This window comes from Tamandua tetradactyla, chromosome 17 (assembly GCF_023851605.1).
Source record: "Tamandua tetradactyla isolate mTamTet1 chromosome 17, mTamTet1.pri, whole genome shotgun sequence".
Taxonomy (NCBI): Eukaryota; Metazoa; Chordata; class Mammalia; order Pilosa; family Myrmecophagidae; genus Tamandua; species Tamandua tetradactyla.
The window spans coordinates 11,504,120-11,526,295 of record NC_135343.1 but is presented as its reverse complement, the minus strand read 5'-3'; the positions used below and the strand labels follow the sequence as shown (position 1 = coordinate 11,526,295).

Here is a 22,176-nt window from a genome sequence, read left to right as displayed (position 1 = left end):
GAAAGAAATGTAATTAATAAGTATCAGTGGTAGAGAGAGTTCAAATAGAGCCGAGAGGCTACTCTGGGGGTTGCTCTTATGCAAGGTTCAGTTGGACCTTGCTACCTGTCATAATCTGCCAACCCCCAACTAGGACCATTCCAGCCAATCCTAAAGGAACCTAGAGCAATATCTAAGATCCACAAGGGTTCCAGGCACTAGAGTAACTTTCCAGAAACCTACAACCTCCAGATGGGTCCCTGGTTCAAATAAATCCTGAAACTTAGCCCAGCCTCTCCAGTACATCAGATAGTTCCATCTCCCTACCCCATATTAGTGACAGACCCTTCCAATATGAAAAATTCAGAATTGCCATAACACAAGCACCCCTAAAGAGAGGGATGGAAAGATCAAAGGTGATGGTGGAATTACACATTGAAGATAGGATTTAACAGATGAATATGAATGTTGAATCATTAAATTGGTATCTCTGTCAGTCTCCAGTATTTTAGAGAAGCTAGAAGTAAAAACCTAAAATTGTGAAATTATAACCCATGTCAAACTCTGAAATATATACTACAACTATTTGTGATTCTTTGCTTTGAAGTTTATAGCTTTTTTGTATATATGTTATTTTTCACAAAAAGAAAGAAGGAAAAAAAAGTCTATTGTGATGATTAAAAAAAATGTTTAAGCCCTCTAGCCTCCTATGTTCTGGAGCAGCTAGAAGGAAAAATCTGAAGGATCGTATAGTAGCCCATGACAAACTCTGGGATCTATCCTGTAACTACTTGTTGAAGAGTGCTTTGAAAACTAATGCTTTTTTTTTTAAATCAAAGTCCAATATTTATTCTCATGAGAGCCTATATGGTGGCCACAGCAGGGGCCTGTGTCCTCTGCACAGAGACCTTAGTGTGTGTCTTCATGAGATGGTTGGTGAACTCCTGATAAGGAGACTTGGTGAACACGGTCTCTTTCCAGAGGTCAGGAGTGAGATAGCTGTAGGTCTTAAAAATGGCATCGAAGGTGGCCTTGGCAAAGTGGCCCAGGGTGGCTGTACAGCCCCTAGCTGAAGTGTAGCAGTCGTCGATACCAGCCATCATCGACAGCTTCTTGGGCACAGGGGCCGAGACAATGCCAGTGCCCCTGGGAGCAGGGATGAGGCATGCCAGCACAGAGCCACAGCATCCTGTCACCTTGCAAGGGACAGTGTGGGGCTTGCCGATCTTGTTCCCCCAGTAGCCTCGGCGTACAAGGACGATGGAGAGCTTGGCCAGAATGATGGCCCCACAGATGGCAGTGGCTACCTCCTTGGAGCACTTCACGCCCAGACCCACATGTCTGTTGTAGTCCCCGATGGCAACGAAAGCCTTGACTCTGGTCCGCCGGCCAGCACGGGTCTGCTTTTGCACAGGCATAATTTTCAAAACCTCATCCTTGAGGGACGTCTCCAGGAAAAAGTCGATGATCTCTGACTCTTTAATGAGCAGGGAAAACAAATAGATCTCCTCCAGGGACTTGATCTTCACGTCCTTTATTTCTTTGCTTTGTATATAGGTTATACTATACAATATAAAAAGTTAAAATATATATATATAAAATATTTCGTGAAAAATCATGACACGAGATAGTATAGGTTCATATATACATGCTTATTATGGCACACATTATGTAATTGTATATTTTTAAAACTAAAAGGAAGCATATTTAAATGTTCAGTGGCAGTGTCTAGTGATAAGATTATGGGTAAGTTTTATTTTTTCTTCATTTCTGCATTTGCCAAATCCTCAACAATGAGCAAGTGTTAGTATTTTTTTTAATAAGGAAGGAAAGAATTTAAGAAAATAATACATAATATGCCCTAAAGTATACATATTATTTTTAATTGTCTCAGTGAAAACTAACCCATGAAATACAGACTTACGAATGCAAAGTATTGTTCATTTATGATGTTTCACATAAGCAAGGACAGATGCTAATAACAAAGTAGATTGCAAGTTTACTTTTGTCTTGGTTATATCGGGGAAAGCAAAAGCCAAAGAAATGCACTGAAAAATTTATTTTAAAACAATCTGTACTATCCATTTCTGACTAACTTGCTCCCTGTATCTGTAAGTTAACTTTACTAAGATATTTAGTTCCTATTCTCTCTTCTCCTTACTTTCCATAATACTCATGATATCTGCCACTCATTGAGTGCTTGTTGCATGCTCATTCCTGCTCTGAGTGGTTTTTCATAACCCTAGGGTAACCTAACAGAGAGCATTATTCCAGTTCAACAGACAAGGAAACTGAAGCATAGATTAAGTCACTTGCCTTAAGTCACAAGTAGTCTGTCCCAAGTCCCCGCTCATCATCTGTCTCCCCAGAAGATACTGCTCACCGTGAGAACGATAATGGTGAACATTCCGTTAGCACCAGGATATGCCCAGGCTCTATGTTAAGCATTGTAATACATTGTCACAATTAATGTCACAGTAATCAGATCAGATTAATACCATTATTATAACCATTTTACAGACCAGTAGCCTGAGCCTCGGAAAGAGTAACTCACTCACACAGGTGCAGTTAAGTAAATAGAACAGTGAGAATTCCCCACCCTTAGTCTTTTTCCAAAGAAGGTCATTTTACTCCGCAAATCCTATGAAACCACTCTGAACCTTAGTCATAGAGACCTAATCAGCCTTAATAATTATATTACTTTGGGAAAAAATGGCATTGAATTAGCTTAGTAAACCTCCTGGAGAGCTTCTTACACACTTTCAGGATAAACAAAATTGAACTCAGCCAGCCTTTTCTTTTTCTTTTCACTTGGGCAGGAACTGGGGATCGAAACTGGGTCTCCGCAGGTTTGCCACATGGCCGGTGAGAACTCTGCCACTGCACCACCGTGGCCCACCCCAATGGCCAGCTATTTCAATTTTGCAGACTGCTTGATAGTCAGTGAATGGTGTCATTTATTATTCACATTTTTATAAACCACAGGCCTCCACTGTGAAATGCCAAACTAAAATTTGAACATATTTATAGTATATACACTATGAAGACACGATTATGAATTGCTTATAGGAAAATAGTACAAACAGACCTTAATAGACTAGAAATGGAAAATTTTAAATTCAGCATCAATTGTTTAGCTACATTCAAGAAAATATATGGCATCCCATCTTTTAGAATATTTTATATGTGTGCACGCAGAAAGAGATTGATTTGCTGTTGTATATTTGTGTGGATATAGAGAGATGACGGGGCGGGGAGGGAAAGAAAGGAGAGAAAATAAAGCCCAACTTTATTTCCTAATGATTCTGTTCCTGATATTTCTGTTTTTAAAGGTGGCCTCTTTCTAGCAGAGATGCTGTCAACATATTCTAGCTGCCATCCTGCACTGTTCCCCAAGTGATATCCTTCCATTGTTTTCCACAAAAACTCTTTACTTTTGTATAAAGAATCCTGGGCAAAGGAAGAAGGATGGAATGTAGAAATACTCTCTGGAATGAGTGTAATGACAACCCAGGCATGCTTAAAATGTTCAGGGTGAAGAGAACTTTTAGAAAGAATGGGAAAACAACAGCTACTTTGAAATTCAGCAGCATCAGTTTCAGTATAATTCCAAATTCTTATGAAAGGCAGTGGCAAGTTGAGGACTGTTAGAAGTTTCTAGAATGGAACCAAAGGTGTTTGAGAGTTCAGTTTATAGAAAAGATCTTCTTTGCCACAAAGAACTCTTAACTTTGAAAAATTTTTTGAAATAATTCCTTTCTAAAGATTTTAGACTTTCTTACCCCTTTCAAGGAGCACAGAGAAGATCTCAGGATATAAATAAATATATAGTCCTGACAAGTTAAGGACTCTTAAGTTTTAAGATGCTGAGAATTCACGATCATTTTGGTGAAAGCACTCCTGTCATGAAACTTGCACGATGTCAATGTTACTCATTAAAAATAAAAAAATAAAGAGGGTGGGCTGTGGTGGCTCAGTAGTAGAATTCTCACCTGCCATGCTGAAGACCTGGGTTCGATTCCCAGAGCCTGCCCATTTCAAAAGAAAGTTTAAATAAAAAATATATAGGGCAAAATCTCTTTTGATTTATTTCATTATTGTGCCAAATGCTTAGTCTACTTTGGTTTTTACTGATTACCCTAGCATATACATTTAGGTAATGGACACAAAATCCTTACTTATTTTACCATTATTAATACTGAAGTTTATTTACTGTGGAGGAATGAGACAATGATAAGTTATAAATTTTATTGATCATAAACTTATTATCTATACGTGTGTGTGTGTGTGTGTGTGTGTGTGTGTATCAATGTCATTTTCTGAGTAAATTTTACTCATACACTTTATTCAGTAACTGCCATAATAGGATAGAACTTTGGGGGGTACTAAATTCTTAGCATATTATTTTTTGGAACAATAAATCTAGACTCCCTGTAGTATCTCTTTAAAGTAGTTAACCAGCATGTCTCTAGGCACAGGAAGGCAATTCATAGTTTTTCTTTGGAGACTAAAGCTGACAATTGATTGCTAAAAGAAGAAGGACCCGGGATTTATATTTGTCCCAATTTTGCATTTGAAAAAAAATCTATTGGTTGCCACACAGTTTCAAAAGTAAGCAGAGGGAGGAAAAAGAGAAGAAGGTATATTGGAAACCTGCACTCCAATGCTAAGACCCTCCTGGTATCGCTGAGAACAGCAGGAGTGTAGCTGACCTGACCTGTGCTCTGCTTGAAGTGATGGTTTCAATTACACCTGCCAATGCAAAGAGGTTAGTGCATGCATGACAAGGCCTTCTGGAGAATGACTTTGGTTTAGCTACTTGAGCAGCTCTCACCTTTGGAATCTCTTTAAATCATAGAATAGCACCATCCCAGTTTGCCAGGCTCTGCTTCGTAGCAGGAGCCCCAGGAAAATGATAACTTCAGATCCCTCCATGTACCCAGCAAATGTGGTGAGTGGAGACTCTGCTGGAGCAGAGGCTAGGAAGCTAAATGCAGTAGCTGCTGGGCCTCTTGCTTCTTTGAGTTTAGGGTTGTGTATTTGGATACCGCATTGCGTGGGACGTGATCCCAAGCAATATATGAGAGTGGATGTGAGGGCTCTGCTCTGCTCTGCTCTACTGCCCATTACTCCACCCTCCGCCCCCTGCTCCATTTGAATCCTGGTAGAAGGGGCAAGTAGGAAGTGCAAAGTATACCACCCCTTATCAATTAATAGTGACAACAGTACGTAACATTTTATAGCTGTTTTCAAAATGATTTTGCATGCATTGCCTTATTTGATCTTTGCAAACAGGAGGGAGGTTAGTTTTATTATCCCCAGTTGATAAATGATGACACTTATTATTTGATCATTACAACACTATCAACATCACAATCACCGTAAATCGAGTTTTATTATCCCCGTACGCTAGGAGGATGTGTGGCTTTGAAAGTATTATGTACCCCAGAAAAGCCATGTTTTAATCCTGATTCAATATTGTAGACAGAAACTTTTGAACAGATTATCTCCATGGAGATGTGGCACACCCAATTGTGGTTGTGACCTTTTGATTAGATGGAGATGTGACTCCACCCTTCCAGGTGGGTCTTGATTCATTTATTAAAATCTTTAAAAGGGGAAACATTTTGGAGAAACCTCAGAAACAATAGAGCCAACAGAAACTTCAGAGCAGAGCTGACATAGATGCTGACATTTGGACAGCGGAGACATGGATGTTTGGAGAAGCTTGGAGTCCAGCAGATGACACCATAGATGTTAAGCAAGCCAGAACCTGGAGAGAATCAAGGGAAGCCAAGAGATGAAAAGCAGCCCTGAAGAAACAAAGTGTGGCACCCCCACAGGAACAGAGGCTGAAAGCAACAGAGCCCAGGAGCAAGGGACCAGCAGATGCCAGCCACATGACTCCCCAGCTAACAGAGCTGTTCCTGACCCATCGGCCTTCCTTGAATTAAGGTATCTTTCCCTGGATGCCTTCATTTGGGCATTTATAGGCTTAGAACTGAAAACTTGTAACTTATTAAATTCCCCTTTTTAAGAGCCATTCCATTTCTGGTATGCTACATTCCAGCAGCTTGCAGACTAAAACAAGGGATAACATTGATATTTAGAAAGATGCCAGTGCTAACGCAATACTTCAACTAGAAGGTGGCGGGGACAGGATATGGAACCAGGTTTTCTGGGTCCCACTCAGTCCTAGTGCTTTTGACACTTCACCAGAGGAAACAGTACATTTTTAAGTCACAATCTAGCTCTTCTTCTCTGGCCAGGCATAGGGCATGGAACAGATTCCTGAGTGACACCATGGCCATAGTTTCTCACCAGTAATCTAAAAGTAAAAAATATCATTAAGAAATAATATGACTAGCAGTGAGTTCTTATCCTAGTTGGAATGTTGATTAGAGGAGAAAGCTGATTTGGGTCACTTTGGGGACCTCTTCAGACTGCCCCTTTCTTTCCCTTACTGCAAACCACCAAGCTCCTCACCAAATGCATTTCTGAAGGAAAGAAAAGCTTACAATGGGTCAGGAATTTAAGCAGTGATACAAAGACAACCCATAGCAGGCATATCAGTGCTTGTAGATAGAGAGAAACAAATGCCCCAGGAGCTGTTGACTTCGTAAGGACAACAGGCATAACCTATGACTGCAGCCCTTCCTTTTCCTTTTAAAATAAGTGCCATGAAGGATATACTGTTTATGACATTTTTCTAATATTTTCTACTTGGGAAAAGAGAAACAAGCCAAGAAAGCCTGGCCTGAGGTAACAGCCACCAGAAATACTCAGCGCCATCAAAGGACAACACTGGGGGGTGTGACGGTGGCTCGGTGGTAGAATTCTCGCCTGCCATGTGGGAGACCCGGGTTCGGTTCCTGGCCCATGCACTGCCCCAAAATCAAACAAACAAGAATTCAACAAATGGTGCTGCAATAACGGGATAGTCACATGGAAAAATAATGAAGTGTGACCCTGCCATACAACATACAAAAAAATAAAATAAAAGGACAACATCAGTAGCTCTTGATCCTGGAGCTGGTGGCCAGAGTCCCGTGGGAAACCTGAGGAAGGGAACGGATGGAGGTGCTGGAGCTGTCACACCCAGCGGTGGCACTTAGCCTTGGCGCAGATGCTTCTCGCTGTCTCATGGCAGGCCACACCCCGGGTTTCTGTTCAGCAGCCTGTCGCTAAATTTGAAACTCCTTGCTGAAAACCCCAAACTTTCTCACAGCCCTTTCTTATCACAGGTTAAAGCCTTTTCTAAAGATGGGGATTTATTCTGAAGCACACTTTTTAAAAATAACAACTTTCTTGGAATATAATTCATATATTTTAGAATTCACCCATTTAGAATATACAACTCACCGATTTTAAGTATATTCTCAGAGTTGTGCAGCCACCGCCACAACCAATTTTAGAATATTTTCATCACCCCAAAATGAAATCCCGTGTGCATTAACAGACCCTCCCCATTTACCCACAGCCACCCAGCCCTGGGCAACCACTACTCTGCTTTCTGTCTCTGTAACTTTCCTATTCTGGCCATTTCATCTAAGTAATCCTACAATATGTGACCTTGTGTGTCGGCTTCTTTCATTTAACATGTTTTCAAAGTTTATCCATGTTGTAGTTTGTATTCATTGCTTCATTAATTTTGATTGCTGCATAATACTCGATTGTGTAGATATACCCCATTTTATTTATCCATCCATCAGTTGGTAGACATTGGAGTTGTTTCCACTCTCTCTCTCATGAATAACTCTGCTGTGAACGTTTACATACAAGGTTTTGGTGGACAGAGTTTTTCACTTCCCTTGAGTATGTCCCTAGCAGTGGAATTGCTGGGCCATTTGGTAACTCCATTGGTACACTTTTGAGGAACTGCCAGCTCTCTGCATTTTACATTCCTACTGGCATATATGAGGGTTCTGATTTCTCCACATCCCCATCAGCACTTGTTTTTATATGTCCTTTTTACTAAATCCTTTCTATTGGGTTTGAAGAGGTTTTAATGTACATTTACCCAGTGGCTAATGATATGGACCATCTTGTCATATGTTTAATGGCCATTTATCTTCTTTGGAGAAGTGCCTATTCAAGTCCTTTACCCCCTTTTCATTGAATTATTTGTCTTTTGAGTTGTAGAAAATGATCCTGAAGTTTTTAACTGTGGTTCAGATTTCAAACTCACTTTCCATGATGACATCACTCTGTGCATTGGAGAATTTGCAGAGCCTCCTCCATTTGTACGTGTTTTTGTCCTGGGTCACTTATCACTTGAGTCTGAATGTGGGAGCAAATGTGTGTGGAGAGGCTCGAGAGCCATCAAAATGGCTTTTTTAAACTAGAAGCTCTCTGAAAACTTACAGTGACAAAATCCTTAGCTTGTCTCCAACGTAACCACTGCTGTGAACCTCCAAACGTAACCACTGCTGTGAAAAACACATCACCGGAGTTCCTATCACTTTGTCTGAGAAAGAACAGACTCTGCTAGAGTCTGAGCTCTGCTGCCTGATGCTGAAGATATTTTCTCACCCATGCTATGAGGGTTGACTACAGAGACCAGCAATTTCCTGAGGAGAAAACAACTTGACACCATATAATCCATAAAAGAACACCTGTGAAGGACAAAGCAAAATGCATCTCCCAAGTTTCCACCTATATCAGTAATTAGTTCTGAAGTTTAGTTTTCCTTGTGCCTTCATCACAACTCTCTCTACTCTTTATTTAATGCATTCCTCCACATATCAGGCCATAAAGTTTGGCTTTCTGTGTTAGAATCTGCATTCTGGTTGCATGTTAGAATCACCTGAAAAACTTTTAAAAACTGTTTTCATGCTGGTGTCCCCCAGCAGAGGGTTTGTGTTATCTGCTCAGAGCAGGGCCCAGGCAGCAGGACTGTTAAAGGGTCCACAGGTGATTCTAACATGCAGACAATTCAGAAACACCTGCCCGACTACTGCCAGCCTCTTAGTTCATCCAACTTAGAAGAGCCCGTTGTCCTCTCTAGGTCGGTGCTTCTTGAACTTTAGCATGTATTGGAGTCATTTTGTTGATCTGGATAAAATGTAGGTTCTGATTCGGTGAGCGTGAGTGGAGCTCGAGACTCTGCATTTCTAACTAGCTCTCGGGTGAGGCTCCTTCTGCTGACTGGCTTCTAGAAGTCCTCAGGGTGCAGGATCCCCTGCATATTCTTGAATCCAAATAGGACCTCCATCTCCTCAAGAATTTAAGTTTTTTTTTTTTTACATGGGCAGGCACCGGAAATCGAACCCGGGTCCTCGGGCATGGCAAGCACTCTTACCTGCTGAGCCACCGTGGCCTGCCCAAGAATTTAAGTTTTTAAGACAGCCATCGCCGAATATAGGATATGCTGCCTTCCTTTTAAAAGTAGGATTAAAATGCTATCTTCGTTTATGTAGCAGTCTTTTTAAAGATAAAATGATAAACCTCTATCTGAATTTAAAATAGTGTCCCAGATCCTTTAAAGGAGTCATAATAATACTGCATTAGTTGAGTGAATAAGAGACCCTGCGGTTGGCTGTGGGTCGTATATTTGGAAGGAATTAGCCTTTGGAGCCGCGTGGAGCTGCAAATTCAGCTCACCACTTACTCCTTCTGTGATTTTGGAAAGTTACTTCTCTGAGACTCATTTTTTCCTTTGTAAATTGTACAAGTCAAGAGATTTTTTAAAGCTGTCAAATGCAAAATGTCCGTCATGCCATAGAACTCTGAGATGTGCCTAAAAAGGGGGTGAATCTTAAAAAACAAACAACAGAGAAAACCCAGCATGGCAGCCTCTATATATATGAAGTCCTCACTAAAACCTGTTATGTGAGGAATTAGAAAGAATGAGTCTCTTTTCTCTCTAATCCTCCAATTCCTTTTCCCTCCTCTCCTCTCAACATCAAAGACAGCCTTAGGGGAAAGAAACAGAAAAAGGACAAATTGAGACTTAAATTGAAAAAGAGACTGTAATGCTACTTTGGTTTAATGATGAGAGTCTGAAATACATTTTGAAGAGGTTTTTGTTTTGCTTTGTTTTGTTTTTAAGCTCCCACTAATAAGGCCATCTTGTCCTTTGCTTTCTCACTTTCTGCCTGAGTCACCGGCAGGTATAAGGACTCCTTGTTTGTCTTTTTGATGGTATTCGGCGCCTTGGAGACCCATCAGATAAGACAAACTGAGAAGTAAAGTATATATGTTGGCGCGGTATCACCAAATGAATGGTACTGCAGAAATTAAAAAGGAACGTCCTGCATTTTCTTTAAAAACTGGTCTTCTTAACAAATCCTTTTGTTATAGGAATGGAATCAAAATATACTTTCATAAAAAAATTTAGGCATATTGATACATATTCTAGTGTTGTTATTTGTATCTTCTCTGCTAGTTTCCAGAAAACACAATTTTTTTTTTCAGAATACACTAGTCAACTTTACAGAGAGGTAAAAAAAAAAAATCAAGTGAGAAATTCTCCTTTTCTTCTTTATAATGACTTTGGTAGTTGAATTTTTTCTATTTGTTTCTTATCAGTGCAATAATAATGTCAACAGTTGTATTTACATGAATGACTGCGACTAACCTAACTATTCCATTCTTGTTTTGGTTAAGCTGTCAGTTTAAAGAAATAACAACAGGTATCTCTGGTTGTTTCCAGTTGATAAAGAGAGCCAAGCGAGGGCCAGCACGAATCAGTGTCTTTGAGGGGAGGAGTGGGGACGGGCTCTGTGAGCACGGGGTTGGTGTGGTGAGGGAAGGTCAGGGGGTAGACTGGAGGCCTGAGGCTTTAAATACTTTTTAAGTCAATTTTTTAAGTGAATTCAATTTCTACTGCAAAGCTATCAGGAACACAAAGCTATCAGGAACACGGACATTCGTGTGCCGACTATCAAGCTTGTGTCATTGGAGCCTTCACCCAACCAGCCCCCTCTCTTGTGTGCATTAAGCTCTCAAAAGTGAACAGAAGAAGCCGCGAGGGGACCGAGCTCTGGGGGAAACCGCCTGGCAGCCGGCGCGGGAGGCACGGGAGCTGCGGTGGCGGCGCGGAGGCCCGCACAGGCGTCGCTGCCGAGGCCGGGCCCACCTACCTCTGCGGATCGGCGAGGGCGGACCGGCGCTGTGCCATGGGTGGCTTTTTCTCAAGTATTTTTTCCAGTCTGTTTGGAACCCGGGAAAATGAGAATTTTGATTTTGGGATTAGATGGAGCAGGAAAAACCACTATTTTGTACAGGTTACAGGTTGGAGAAGTTGTTACTACTATTCCTACTATCGGATTTAATGGTGAGACAGTAACATATAAAAACCTTAAATTCCAAGTCTGGGATTCAGGAGGACAGACAAGTATCAGCCCATACTGGAGATGTTATTATTCAAACACAGATGCAGTCATTTACGTTGTGGACAGCTGTGACCGAGACCGAATTGGCATTTCCAAATCAGAGTTAGTTGCCATGTTGGAGGAAGAAGAGCTGAGAAAAGCAATTTTAGTGGTGTTTGCAAATAAGCAAGATATGGAACAGGCCATGACTACCTCAGAGATGGCAAACTCACTGGGGTTACCTGCCTTGAAGGACCGGAAATGGCAAATATTTAAAACTTCAGCAACCAAAGGCACTGGCCTTGATGAGGCAATGGAATGGTTAGTTGAAACATTAAAGAGCAGACAGTAATCCACCTGCTTCTCTGCTCCTCTGAAATGAAGGTTATGTCACATATCCCTTTGGAAACAGTCCCATGTGCTTCACACTACTAAATGTTAAAACTACATAATTGTTGGCATATGCTGGACTGACTGCAACATTTGTAATAAATATAAAAAATGAGTATTTGGTTGGAGGGGTAACTCAATCTTGTTGAACCAACTGAATATCTGTTCTGTATAATATAAAAGATCTCATCCTTGCTTTCTTATGTTAAGGTGTATATTCTATTTGTATGGAATTCTTATTCAAATGCAGTTCTATTGAAGAATGCACTCTTTTTTTGGGGGGGGGGAAGCCCTCTTATTTTTGAATTAGTAGTTGCAGCTTGTTTGTATAAACACTAATAAATATCTTAACTCAGAAAAAAAAAAAAAAGTGAACAGAAGACATCCCATAGGCGCGTTTCTTTAGGAATTGCATTGGTCCATTCCACCTTTGCCACCCTGCCAGGGGAGAAATATTCCTGTTATAAAGCAAAAGGTGAACGTTACTGATCCCTTCTGATTTTTGCCTCTCCTGATTTAGAGGGCTAATTCATAAGGACTGGCTTCATCCTGCCACTTTAGATCGACTGAAATGTCCTTTATTAATCAGGTTTCCTATTTATAGCTTTACTGGGCAAGAGGAGAAAAATCAATATATAATTTAATGGCTCCTCCTGTCAGGGGCACTATTGATTCTATTACTAATGACTTTGAAATGATATGCCATTATGCAAATCCCATCTATTTTACGTATCTTTGCCAGGCAACATCAGAGGTCTTTTCCTTTATGATTTCCAGTATCACAGTTGTCATATACTGAAATATTATCTTCTAAGGATTAGGATCCTAGTGAATATTGATACCCTGATTATTAAAAATTGCAAATGCTTATTTTATTATACAAACAGATTGTATGGGTCAGATAACAGTATTTATCACACTTCTCAGCCACTCAGAGTATAGAAAATAAAGCTATTATAACAATAGAGATTATACTGTCTGATATCCATCAAGGATATGGAACAATATGTTTTTGGAGTATTGTCTACTTACTTGTGAATAGGTTATCATGTTGCCTTGTAGGTGTGAAACTGATTGCCTTCCCTAACCAAACACTTACCCCATTAGCAAAGTTACTCCAACAAACCCACTGTCCCTTCTTTATTTCTTTAATCCAGTAAAATATGACATGTTGGGCAGGGTTAGGAGTGAAAAAAGGAGGAAAATAACTTGAATGTTTTTACGTAATGAAAGTAAGAACATTGTAGTAAGACTCCTTTACAACTGGGGCAGAGAGTCTGGTTTCATGTGCCCTGCCAAGAGATACCTTGAAAATGAATATTAGGCCATTACATCCAGAAGCTTCAGAGCATAGTACCTTGGCCTTTTTGGCGGGGTGGGAAAGAGGGGGAAGAGTTGGGGGTGGGTTCATGGTCCAAGAATCAAAGCCAGGGCTCCCACATGGAAGGCGAGCATTCTACCACTGAACCACCTGTGCACTCGTCAGTAGCTTGGCCTTCGAAGTGTCCATTAGCACTTTCAAAGATGCACAACTGTAATTTAAGATTACAAGGGTATAGGAAGAAAAATAAGACCTAAAATACTTAAGTTTTGGTAACATTCGCATCAGTTCTGAAATAGAAGTAAACATGTATCATTATTTCTTCTGTCCTTTTGTGCTTTCTCTAATATTGGTATTTTTGTGGATATTGAGAAATAACCTGATATCCTGATTTCCCCAGAGCACGTTGATTTTTTTTTTTCAAATCTTGGGTCAATAGGTAAATTCCACAAAAACAGTTCACGAGGTTAGGCAAGGACTACTCATTGTATACAAGTAGCTGGACTTTGTAGCATTTTTGGTGGTTGTATAACTATCCATCTACTCTTTAAAAAAATGATGGATGCTTTAGTTATTGGTAGCTGCTCACCTAGCCTTGGAATTTCAGTCTTTGGGGTCAGAGCCAAGATAGAAAAGCTCATCCATGAGCTCTAATTCCTTGGTAGTGGGAACTTGGGGTGTAGGCATCCTGCAGAGAGGTTCTTTGGCAGAGTTGCAGAGGGAAGGTGATGGCGTCCCATGGGACAAGACCACCCATTTGATCTCACTTCCATGATGTTGGTTAGAAAGCAGTACTAAAGCATTTAGCCTAAGAGGTGAGGAAATTCAGAGAATTAAAAGCAATACTACCCATTACCTCCTAAAATGGAAAGGAAACTGGTGTTCTTTGATGTATATAGATCTAAATGAAACTTGATGGCTTTGATCAATTAAAAAAATTATAAATGAATCTCCTTCCAGTCTAGAGGATCTCCATCAAAACTATAGAATGACATGCCATTAAAACTTTGTGTCTATACAGACTCATTGTTCCAAAGACTTTAGTCAGAAATGTCCCTGGCTGATAGCACAGAAAAAAATATTTTGAAGGACAAATAGGTGTTTGGGGACTCTGAGTGAGTTGTAATACATGATGGGCTTAAGTGCTTATTAATTAGAAGGTAGCATTAGCTTTATTTTCGGAGTCATCAAGAAAGCTTACGGGAAGTTAAGATTTGCATAATATTTGCATTTTTCCTACCTGCCTGTCAGTCACTCAAAGCCATAGAACAGAAAGTGATAAAGGTTGGATTACGGGAAGAATTCTTGTCAAACCGCCTCAGTAGGTCACTGGCGTTTAGAAATAGTATAAATGGCATGTTCCATCAAAGTTGAAAGTGAATTTTGGGAGGGATAAAAATAAGTACAATATCATAACTTATCCATTCCCCACACCACTTTAAAACACAGCTATCATGAGGCCGCAGGCTCCATCTCTAGAAAGACAAACAAAACATGCACAACTTCCCCTTGTGATTTAGGTAGAAAATCTGACTAAGCTGAATAAGAGCTTGATTCTAGAACTTGGGTTGGGGAAGATAAAAGACTTTGTATTTTCTTTTATGATGCTTTTATGCATTTGTTCTTTTAATTACTTTAATATAATTCTGTGATAAAAAAAAAAAACCTTTGTTTTGAAAATACGGTAAAGCACAAAGAAGGAAATTAAAAATGGCCCAGAAGCCTATTGCCAAGAGATAACCTTTGCTAATATTTTGATGTGATTTATTGATTTGTTCTGAAGGAGTAAATTCTAAGGCACAGCTCAGACAAGCCTACAGTTAAGGCACTTACTAAATAAATACATTTTCCTTTCCTTTTTATTGTGATCTCTGTTTTTCTGCTTTTTCCCCCCACGATGATGACAAACCTATTAAGCCTAAGTACTATATTATGCCTGAAATAATCCCGAGTCCCTGTGCAGGAGAGCTCTGCTTTGGATAGACCTTTCCTAGGCTTGTAGACCCATTCTTGAAGAAAAGGCTCACAATGCACAAGTTTCACAGTAACCCTTTGTCTGGAAGTGCAATGCGTTAACCTTGGTTTCCTCTTCTCTATGTCTCTTCTCTCTCCTCTTCCCCTTGTTCGTCAATCTCTATTCTTCTCTGTTTCAGCAAAACAATATCAGTCAAGGTAATTGATGATGAGGAGTATGAGAAAAACAAGACCTTCTTCCTTGAGATTGGAGAGCCCCGCCTGGTGGAGATGAGTGAGAAGAAAGGTGGGGGAGCTGTTCCAGGGCTGAGCCCAACAGCTTCGGCTGGCCTGTGCCACCCCTGGATGCCCGCACTCTTCGAAACATGAGTGACAGTGCACACATCCCTCCACCTGTGTAACGGGGCATAGGCCACACCCCAGGCCACCACGGGCCTAGCCTGCAGTGGCCTCAGCCAATTTTGGCCACCCTGCACATGGCAGGTCTGAGATATTAATTTATAGTGCAATCCAGCTTCCCTTTTTTGGGAAAGCTAGTGCAGATTTTGCAGAAGTGCACGATGGTGCCAACTTTCTGATTTCCCTTCCTAATTGGGAGGTTCCTCCTGATGTAGAACAAAATTTCTGCAGGGAAAACTTCACGGGGGCCAGTTGACAGCACCCAAGATGCCCTTTTACATACTCGGGGAGGAGCATGTGCTGCCACGTCTCCTCCATAACCTCACAGTAACAAGCCGCCTGGTAAACGCCTAGAGCATGAGTGTGTGACTCCAACCATTTGTTTGCCTTTGTCTTGTGTTCCCACAGGAAGATCATTACCATTAGAATATTTGACCGTGAGGAATATGAGAAAGAGTGCAGTTTCTCCCTTGTGCTTGAGGAACCAAAATGGATAAGAAGAGGAATGAAAGGTGTGAGAGTATACAAAGACGTACCAGCGAGAAATTGTACTCTTCTCTCTCCGTGTCTCCCTACTCTCACACTTAACTCTCTCCTCTTCCTCGGCTTCCAAGTACTATGTTTCATTTCCTTCAAAGCTTTAGCAGTTTCGTTTCCCTCCCCTAACTCACAAGCGCACCGAACCATGCCCGTTTCCTTCAGGAAGTGCAAACTAACCTTGATTGACAACCAGATTTGGTAAATGCTGAAAGAGATTTCTTCAATTCAGAAATGATGCACACACAAAAAAAATGGCTTATGCATTTAGTTTCTCACTACTAAAGTTTGGTTCCGACTACTAAAATCTTCCCTAAAATGCTAGTGATAAGGACTATTTAATATCCATTTGGAATAGTAGATGAGTCTCATGACAATACAACATTTCGGAAGAATTCAATAGGTAGGCCTTTTGAAGGAACCCAGATTTTTGAAAAATAAAATGCAATAAGAGCAAAGATCCTTAATAAGCAGTGTTATCTATCGATATTCTAGTGTCCATTTTGGCATATGTTTTTCATATCATCAAATATGACATTTCAAAGGTACTATGTACATGAAAATATAGCCATATCCATTTTTTAATGGAAAGGATGTGACCCTTTAAGGGTAAGAATTTAACCCTTGCTTAAGGCCCTGTCCAGCCTAATCTCTGAACTCTTTTGGTCAGATGATTCTTATACAGAGGATGTATAAGATGCAGAGTATCTTTACTCTAACATGCAGAGTAAAAAAAATAGGCAATATTCTTATAACTGGATTTTGTTGGTTCATATAAAAAAGTTTTAGAAATTTTTTTTTAAAAAGAAGCCAACTTTCCTTCCTATCTCTCATTCCATAACTATTTTATGTGACCCACATTTGATAAGGCAGAACAGGAATTTTATATCAGCTTTGCAGAGCTGCCTGTGATAATCCTTTAATAGTAGACATTTTAATAGGAATACTGCTCACCTAATTATGCACATGAACTAAGCACCCCACATATTAATAACAGTGTAGGAGGTACTAGATGGACCACTTGGCAAGAAGTTTATACTTTTGCTTCAGCACAAAGGAGAAAATCAAATATACAGAACTGATTCAGAAGAGAACCAACATTTGGGGAAATAAAAGATCTCACGTTTATGAGAACTCACTGACTTTAGAGTCCATTAGAACAAAAAAGTGTCTGTCACCCACTTCACCATGTTCAAAATGGTGGCAGGAGCCTTTGGAGGGACAGAGAAAAAAGCACCGCAGCCTATTTAAAGGAATCTCTGTAACCTGCTCCGTGGGCAGTAGCCAGAAGGAAAAAGATACCTTAGAAAACTATGCTGATTTGTTACAAAGACGGGATCAAAAATGCCTCATTAAAGATACCAGAAAAGGCACTTCTAAATGTATTCTTCCAAAGACCTGTCTTTTGTCTGAAGGTTGAATGTCTTGGATACAACTCTTTCAGTGGTCGTTTTAGTAAAATATGATCTCATATAAGAGAAATTAAAATTCCTTGACAGCACTGCCCAGTTTTTGCAATGACCAAGTTGATCCTTATCACTATAAATAAAATGACGGATTTCTTTTAAAAAGTAGCCTTTAATGGCACTGAGGTTAAAGGGGGAACTGGGGCCTGAAAATGTAAATGCTACATTCCCCTCAACAATTTGAAAGTAATTTATTTGACACATTTAGCAAGTAGCTTTCACCAAAATAAAATACTATAGTCTAATCAGGATTTAAAGCACATAAGCTGAAAAGCAAACTATCCATTTTTCACCCCCGTCTCCCATCCTCACTGCCTATCAGTTTCCGGGATCCAAATATAATGTGCAAAAGTCACCGACAAGGACACACGATTGGCACTAATGTGTGGGGCTCTTAAGCTTTTAGAGTTTAAAAAGCGTAAGCATTTCTTGGTGGCCAAAATATCATGAAAATAAAATTGCCAGAGAGAGAGAGAGAGAACTTGGCCTTAGGTCAGAGTCCCCTTCCAGGCAAAGTAGCCCAGAAGGGCTTTTCTGGGATTTATCTGTTCTAGCTGAATGAAAAATGCTATATTTGAAATTCTGGCTGATTTACGATTTCCATAGGTTGGCCTAAATCCCAGGCAATATTATTGAGGAAGACTCACTCAAAGTTTAGAAGTGACTTCTTAAAATGTTTCTACTATATATAGTAAACAAGATATGGTAGAAATTTCTTATTAAATGTAAAGAAAGATATAAAGTGAATTATATCTATACATGATATACATATATGTGTATGTGTGTATACATATATGTTATTATATCTAAATCACACATATTTGAAGAAACACTCTGTTGGGGCTTTGATTTGGAAAGAAGTCCATTGCCCCATTTCCTTGCAGCAAACCAGTTTTTTAGCAGTGGCTTCCCACCACCCGAATCAGATCTTCCTGGATTTCTTTCTGCTGATATTCCTCTTATTTTCATTATTCATCTGGTCTCTTATTCTGTGTTTGTTTTTGTCTGTTTCCTTCACAGCCCTGTTATTGAATGAGCTTGGTAAGCATTTCATCTCTTGCATTTCCTTTCCATTTTTCTAGATTATTTTCCATTTCTAATCTGGTGACATAGTATCTTGCTGACTCTTCTGTTATCTCTGTTGATTTACCAGCAGGACTGTTGTTTAGGACCGTTGTCCTCATTTTTGTAAAGGTCAAGTAATTATTATAACGTTTTTAGTTTAGTGTAACCTTAAAAATATCAGCGATTTCCTAAGTGTGCTCAAAAATTTAAGTTTGTGCACTAATCCTGCAATCTTAAAAGAAGATTTAGTCATTATGCCATGAACGGATGTGTTCACTTTTTTCTTAATTGTAAATATAACTTGGCAAGATTGTATGCCTTGGGTGGGGGATCAGGCAGTCTTATGTCACTGGGATTTGTTATATAGGGTGTACGCTAACTAAATTGTAACTTTTATTTATCTTTTTCTTTTTTAGGTGGCTTCACAATAACAGGTATGAATTTTTAAAGTCTAACACCATCAAAATTTATTTTTTACTGTTTTCACCATATGTTATTACATTTTTAAAAATCATTTCTCATTTTTATTTGCTTCTAATGAAGGAAAATACCTGTATGGTAAGACAACTTTTAAAAATATGTTCATTCCCCCCCCAATGCGCTTAAAATCAAATCCAAACCACATCTTACATAACATGTATTAATGTTTAATTGTGGCACGTGGTGTGCTCTTGCTGACGTTACACAGTTAACATTTTACGCATTAACATCATGTGTGTAGCGTTTATTTGTAAACATGCGTGTTTGTAGTTATTCACATTTTGACACGGATGGATTTGCAAATATTCCTCTAGCAGTGAGGATGTGGCTTACCTGCTAGATGTCCCGATGAATACCTGAACAATTTAACACACCTCTGCCAGCCTCAAGGAAACATAAGAGTTCCCATTTAAGATGTTCCGTGGTCCAAGCTCAGACTCCTGTGAAGAATGGATAAGGCTGTGTTACGAGAGGATTGAGCAGTCAGTTCCCCTCATCTCAACACAACAATTTGCACCCCACTGTGGCAGTTTAAGTTTTAACATTAATAACATGGTGACGAGTAGCATTCCTCCCACATGACGTGCATTTCACCATGTTTTGTAAAGATGCAAAATGCCAGTCAAGAAGTTCAAAACCCTTCATTTCAGAATGGTGTCCAGTCTGTGCTGATGGCACCCTTTAGCACAACTCTGAAGTGGTCTTGCATACAGAAGGAAGACAGTTCCCTCTCGGGTCCTCTCTTTTTTGGCCCTAAATACTTTCTTGCCCTCTCAGAGTCACCTCTCAGATATAGAGAGGGAGGCAAGTATCAAATTTGTCAGAAGCCGTAGGCTGAATATGTGAGTAATCACCATTTTACGTGGCATTTCCCAGTGTATTGCGCAGGTAGCAAGATTCTGATTGTTTTTTCCTTTAAACTAGAGAGCTGAATAAAAGTATTTAGAAAGGAAATAATTCTAAAACTTATAATTCAAAAAATGCCATGCTGGGGGTTGGTGATCACTTAAACCATTGTGAATGTAAATTCATGATCAATCACTTTGGTTTCTGCCCAAAATAGAACTTTCTGAACATGGGTAATGCTTCTCTCCAGACCCAATGTTCAATGATAAACTGATTCATAGACTCTTAGAGGCATAAAAATTGAGAGGGATAAAAATGTTAAACAGGATAAGTCCATATCTAGGAATCCTTAAACCTGATTCATTGAAGGGTCTCCTAGGTCAGTCTTCCTAGTCCTTCATGACTGAAGGCAACATTCTTGAGTCCACGTACAAGAATTTATATTTAATTTTTTAAAAACATTTACCTTCTCTTTCCTCATCTTGTATTTTAACCCATTGACGTCTTCTTGGAAATATTCTGATTCTGTCATAAATTAAGTATCCTTGCTAGATTAGAGGAATTCAAAAATTTCACAAGCCAGTCTTCATGATTTGATTGAAGTAATTGATAAACAAAAGAGTCAGCCATTGTAGAAATCGTATAGTGTCTAGTGGCCCTGTTTGCAGCCTGATAGTGAGACCTTAGCTATATATAGTCTTTGGCTATAAAATGCCTTGTTAAAATACATTGGATGGCTTCCTATTTTCTCTATCATTGGCCATGTCAGGGTTTGGTTATAAGGGCCTTCCCTCCATATCATTCGAACTATCTTCCCTGTTAGTACCTAAAGCCATAGAATTCTAATTTTCTTTTCTCAGGAATTCTTCCTATCTGAGTTCTAGAATATCTGTCCACTTATGATCAACATTTGCAACCTTGGCCACATCTCACCTCCAAGATGACAGAATTGCTTCCTCCAGAAGTTTCTGTCATTTCATGTAGCTCAATTAATTTTTATTTACAGATGAAATTTTAATATGAAATAGTTTTCGATATGAAATGGTTTTTTTCTATTGTTACCATTTGAAGTCAATGCAGTTAAAATGACAAAATGTTCCAGAACATTCCTATTTTCCTGTGCACTGTCTCACTTTACATAGCCCTTATCCTCAACCAGGCCATAATTCCAGGGAACTGCTATCTATAGATTTTCCTGGGGAAACGCTCTAAACCTTAGGTCTACAAGATGGAAAGCAGTTTTATGCCCTAAAGAGCTTTCCTTTGAAGTCAGTTTGGAGCTTTGATGTCAAACCTTTGAGGAGAAGTACAAGAGAATTGATCCAGTCCCTGAATTTTTCCTGCAGCTTTTACATGAACTAGTGCAGCTGAATGTGAAAAATATAAATTCGAAGCAGGATATATGGAAATTGAAAAAGTCATTTGGTCCATAGCTCAATACCCATAGTTCAGAGATCTCATTAGTGGTAGACAGGAAGTGCTGGTGGTGCTTTTGGAATTTGCACATCTCCACCTTTGTTCCTAGACTTTGCCTCATTCAAAGGCCCTTGTTTTGAATTATGACCTCATTCTCCCTCTACTCTCCAGCCTTATGACTTGAGAACACCCTTTGTGGTATAGCTCATTAAAATTTGCAAAGCTTTTTTAATTCATTATTTCACTGAATCTCCCACATAATGTTATAGAGTACGATTTTATTGTTCTCAAATACAGAGGAGGGAATGAAGGCTCAGAGAAAGTTGTGAGCCTACTTCAGGGCTCACAGCCAGATTTTCGACTTTAAATCTTGGGCTGTGACAACTGTTCTAATCCCAGCACTGCCCTCCTTTCTTTTTCTCCCAACCCCCCCATTTCTATTTGTATTTTGAAATTATACATTGAGCCTCTTTTTCAAATCAAAGCCCAACTATTTCTGATAAATGGCATCAGTATGAATTCTAGTCAAATGCAAAATTAAAAAGATCCCCCAAAAAAGGGGAAGCAAAGATGCATAAATATGGATTTTTTTTTATAAAACAAATTATTCTGACTCAATTTGGAAAGGAGAGAGGCATGTTTGGTCCCCAAATCTCCTAAGACATATGACTATGGAGTTCCCTAATTAATGAGAATCATTTAGCAGTCAGTATAATCACTTCAATATTACTCTAATCATAATTTGCTTATCATATAATCAACTTAATAAGTCACGTGGCTTTTTAAGGAAACCAAACTATGAAAATTCTGTCAGTTGAAGACACAGTCACCACTCCAGCCCCACAGATTAGAGGAACAAAGCCCTCGAGTTCGGCTTCATTTTGTGGTTAAGGAAACTGAGTCACAGAGAGAAGAAATGCTTGGCCCAAGCTTAGACAGCAGAAGTGGCGCTGAGTTCAACTGCTCATGGTTCCAGGTCAGGGCGTCG

General features: G+C 39.6%; 1 protein-coding gene, 1 long non-coding RNA gene and 2 pseudogenes across 21 annotated transcripts in view; 2 read left to right on the top strand and 2 right to left on the bottom strand.

Moving 5' to 3' along the window:
• LOC143660734 (uncharacterized) overlaps window positions 1-20,618 on the bottom strand; it is a 69,551-nt gene extending 48,933 nt beyond the window's left edge. Inside the window, exons 1-2 of the long non-coding RNA XR_013164214.1 lie at window positions 20,239-20,618; window positions 19,260-19,366 (exon numbers count right to left, since the gene is read on the bottom strand). This is a non-coding gene — a long non-coding RNA (uncharacterized LOC143660734). The remainder of the gene's footprint in view (window positions 1-19,259; window positions 19,367-20,238) is intronic.
• SLC8A1 (solute carrier family 8 member A1) overlaps window positions 1-22,176 on the top strand; it is a 390,011-nt gene that overhangs the window by 309,733 nt on the left and 58,102 nt on the right. For 10 of the 20 annotated variants that reach the window (XM_077134079.1, XM_077134062.1, XM_077134060.1 and 7 more), the window contains 4 exons: window positions 15,159-15,265; window positions 18,402-18,422; window positions 18,863-18,880; window positions 18,990-19,004. In XM_077134079.1, the coding sequence (XP_076990194.1) occupies window positions 15,159-15,265; window positions 18,402-18,422; window positions 18,863-18,880; window positions 18,990-19,004 (161 nt within the window). Of the gene's footprint in view, window positions 1-15,158; window positions 15,266-15,786; window positions 15,891-18,401; window positions 18,423-18,862; window positions 18,881-18,989; window positions 19,005-22,176 lie in introns of all 20 variants that reach the window. The other 10 variants (XM_077134067.1, XM_077134070.1, XM_077134077.1 and 7 more) reach the window with 3 other exon arrangements.
• On the bottom strand, window positions 823-11,101 carry LOC143661643 (small ribosomal subunit protein uS5 pseudogene; annotated as a pseudogene).
• Window positions 11,107-12,036, top strand: LOC143660732 (ADP-ribosylation factor-like protein 1 pseudogene; annotated as a pseudogene).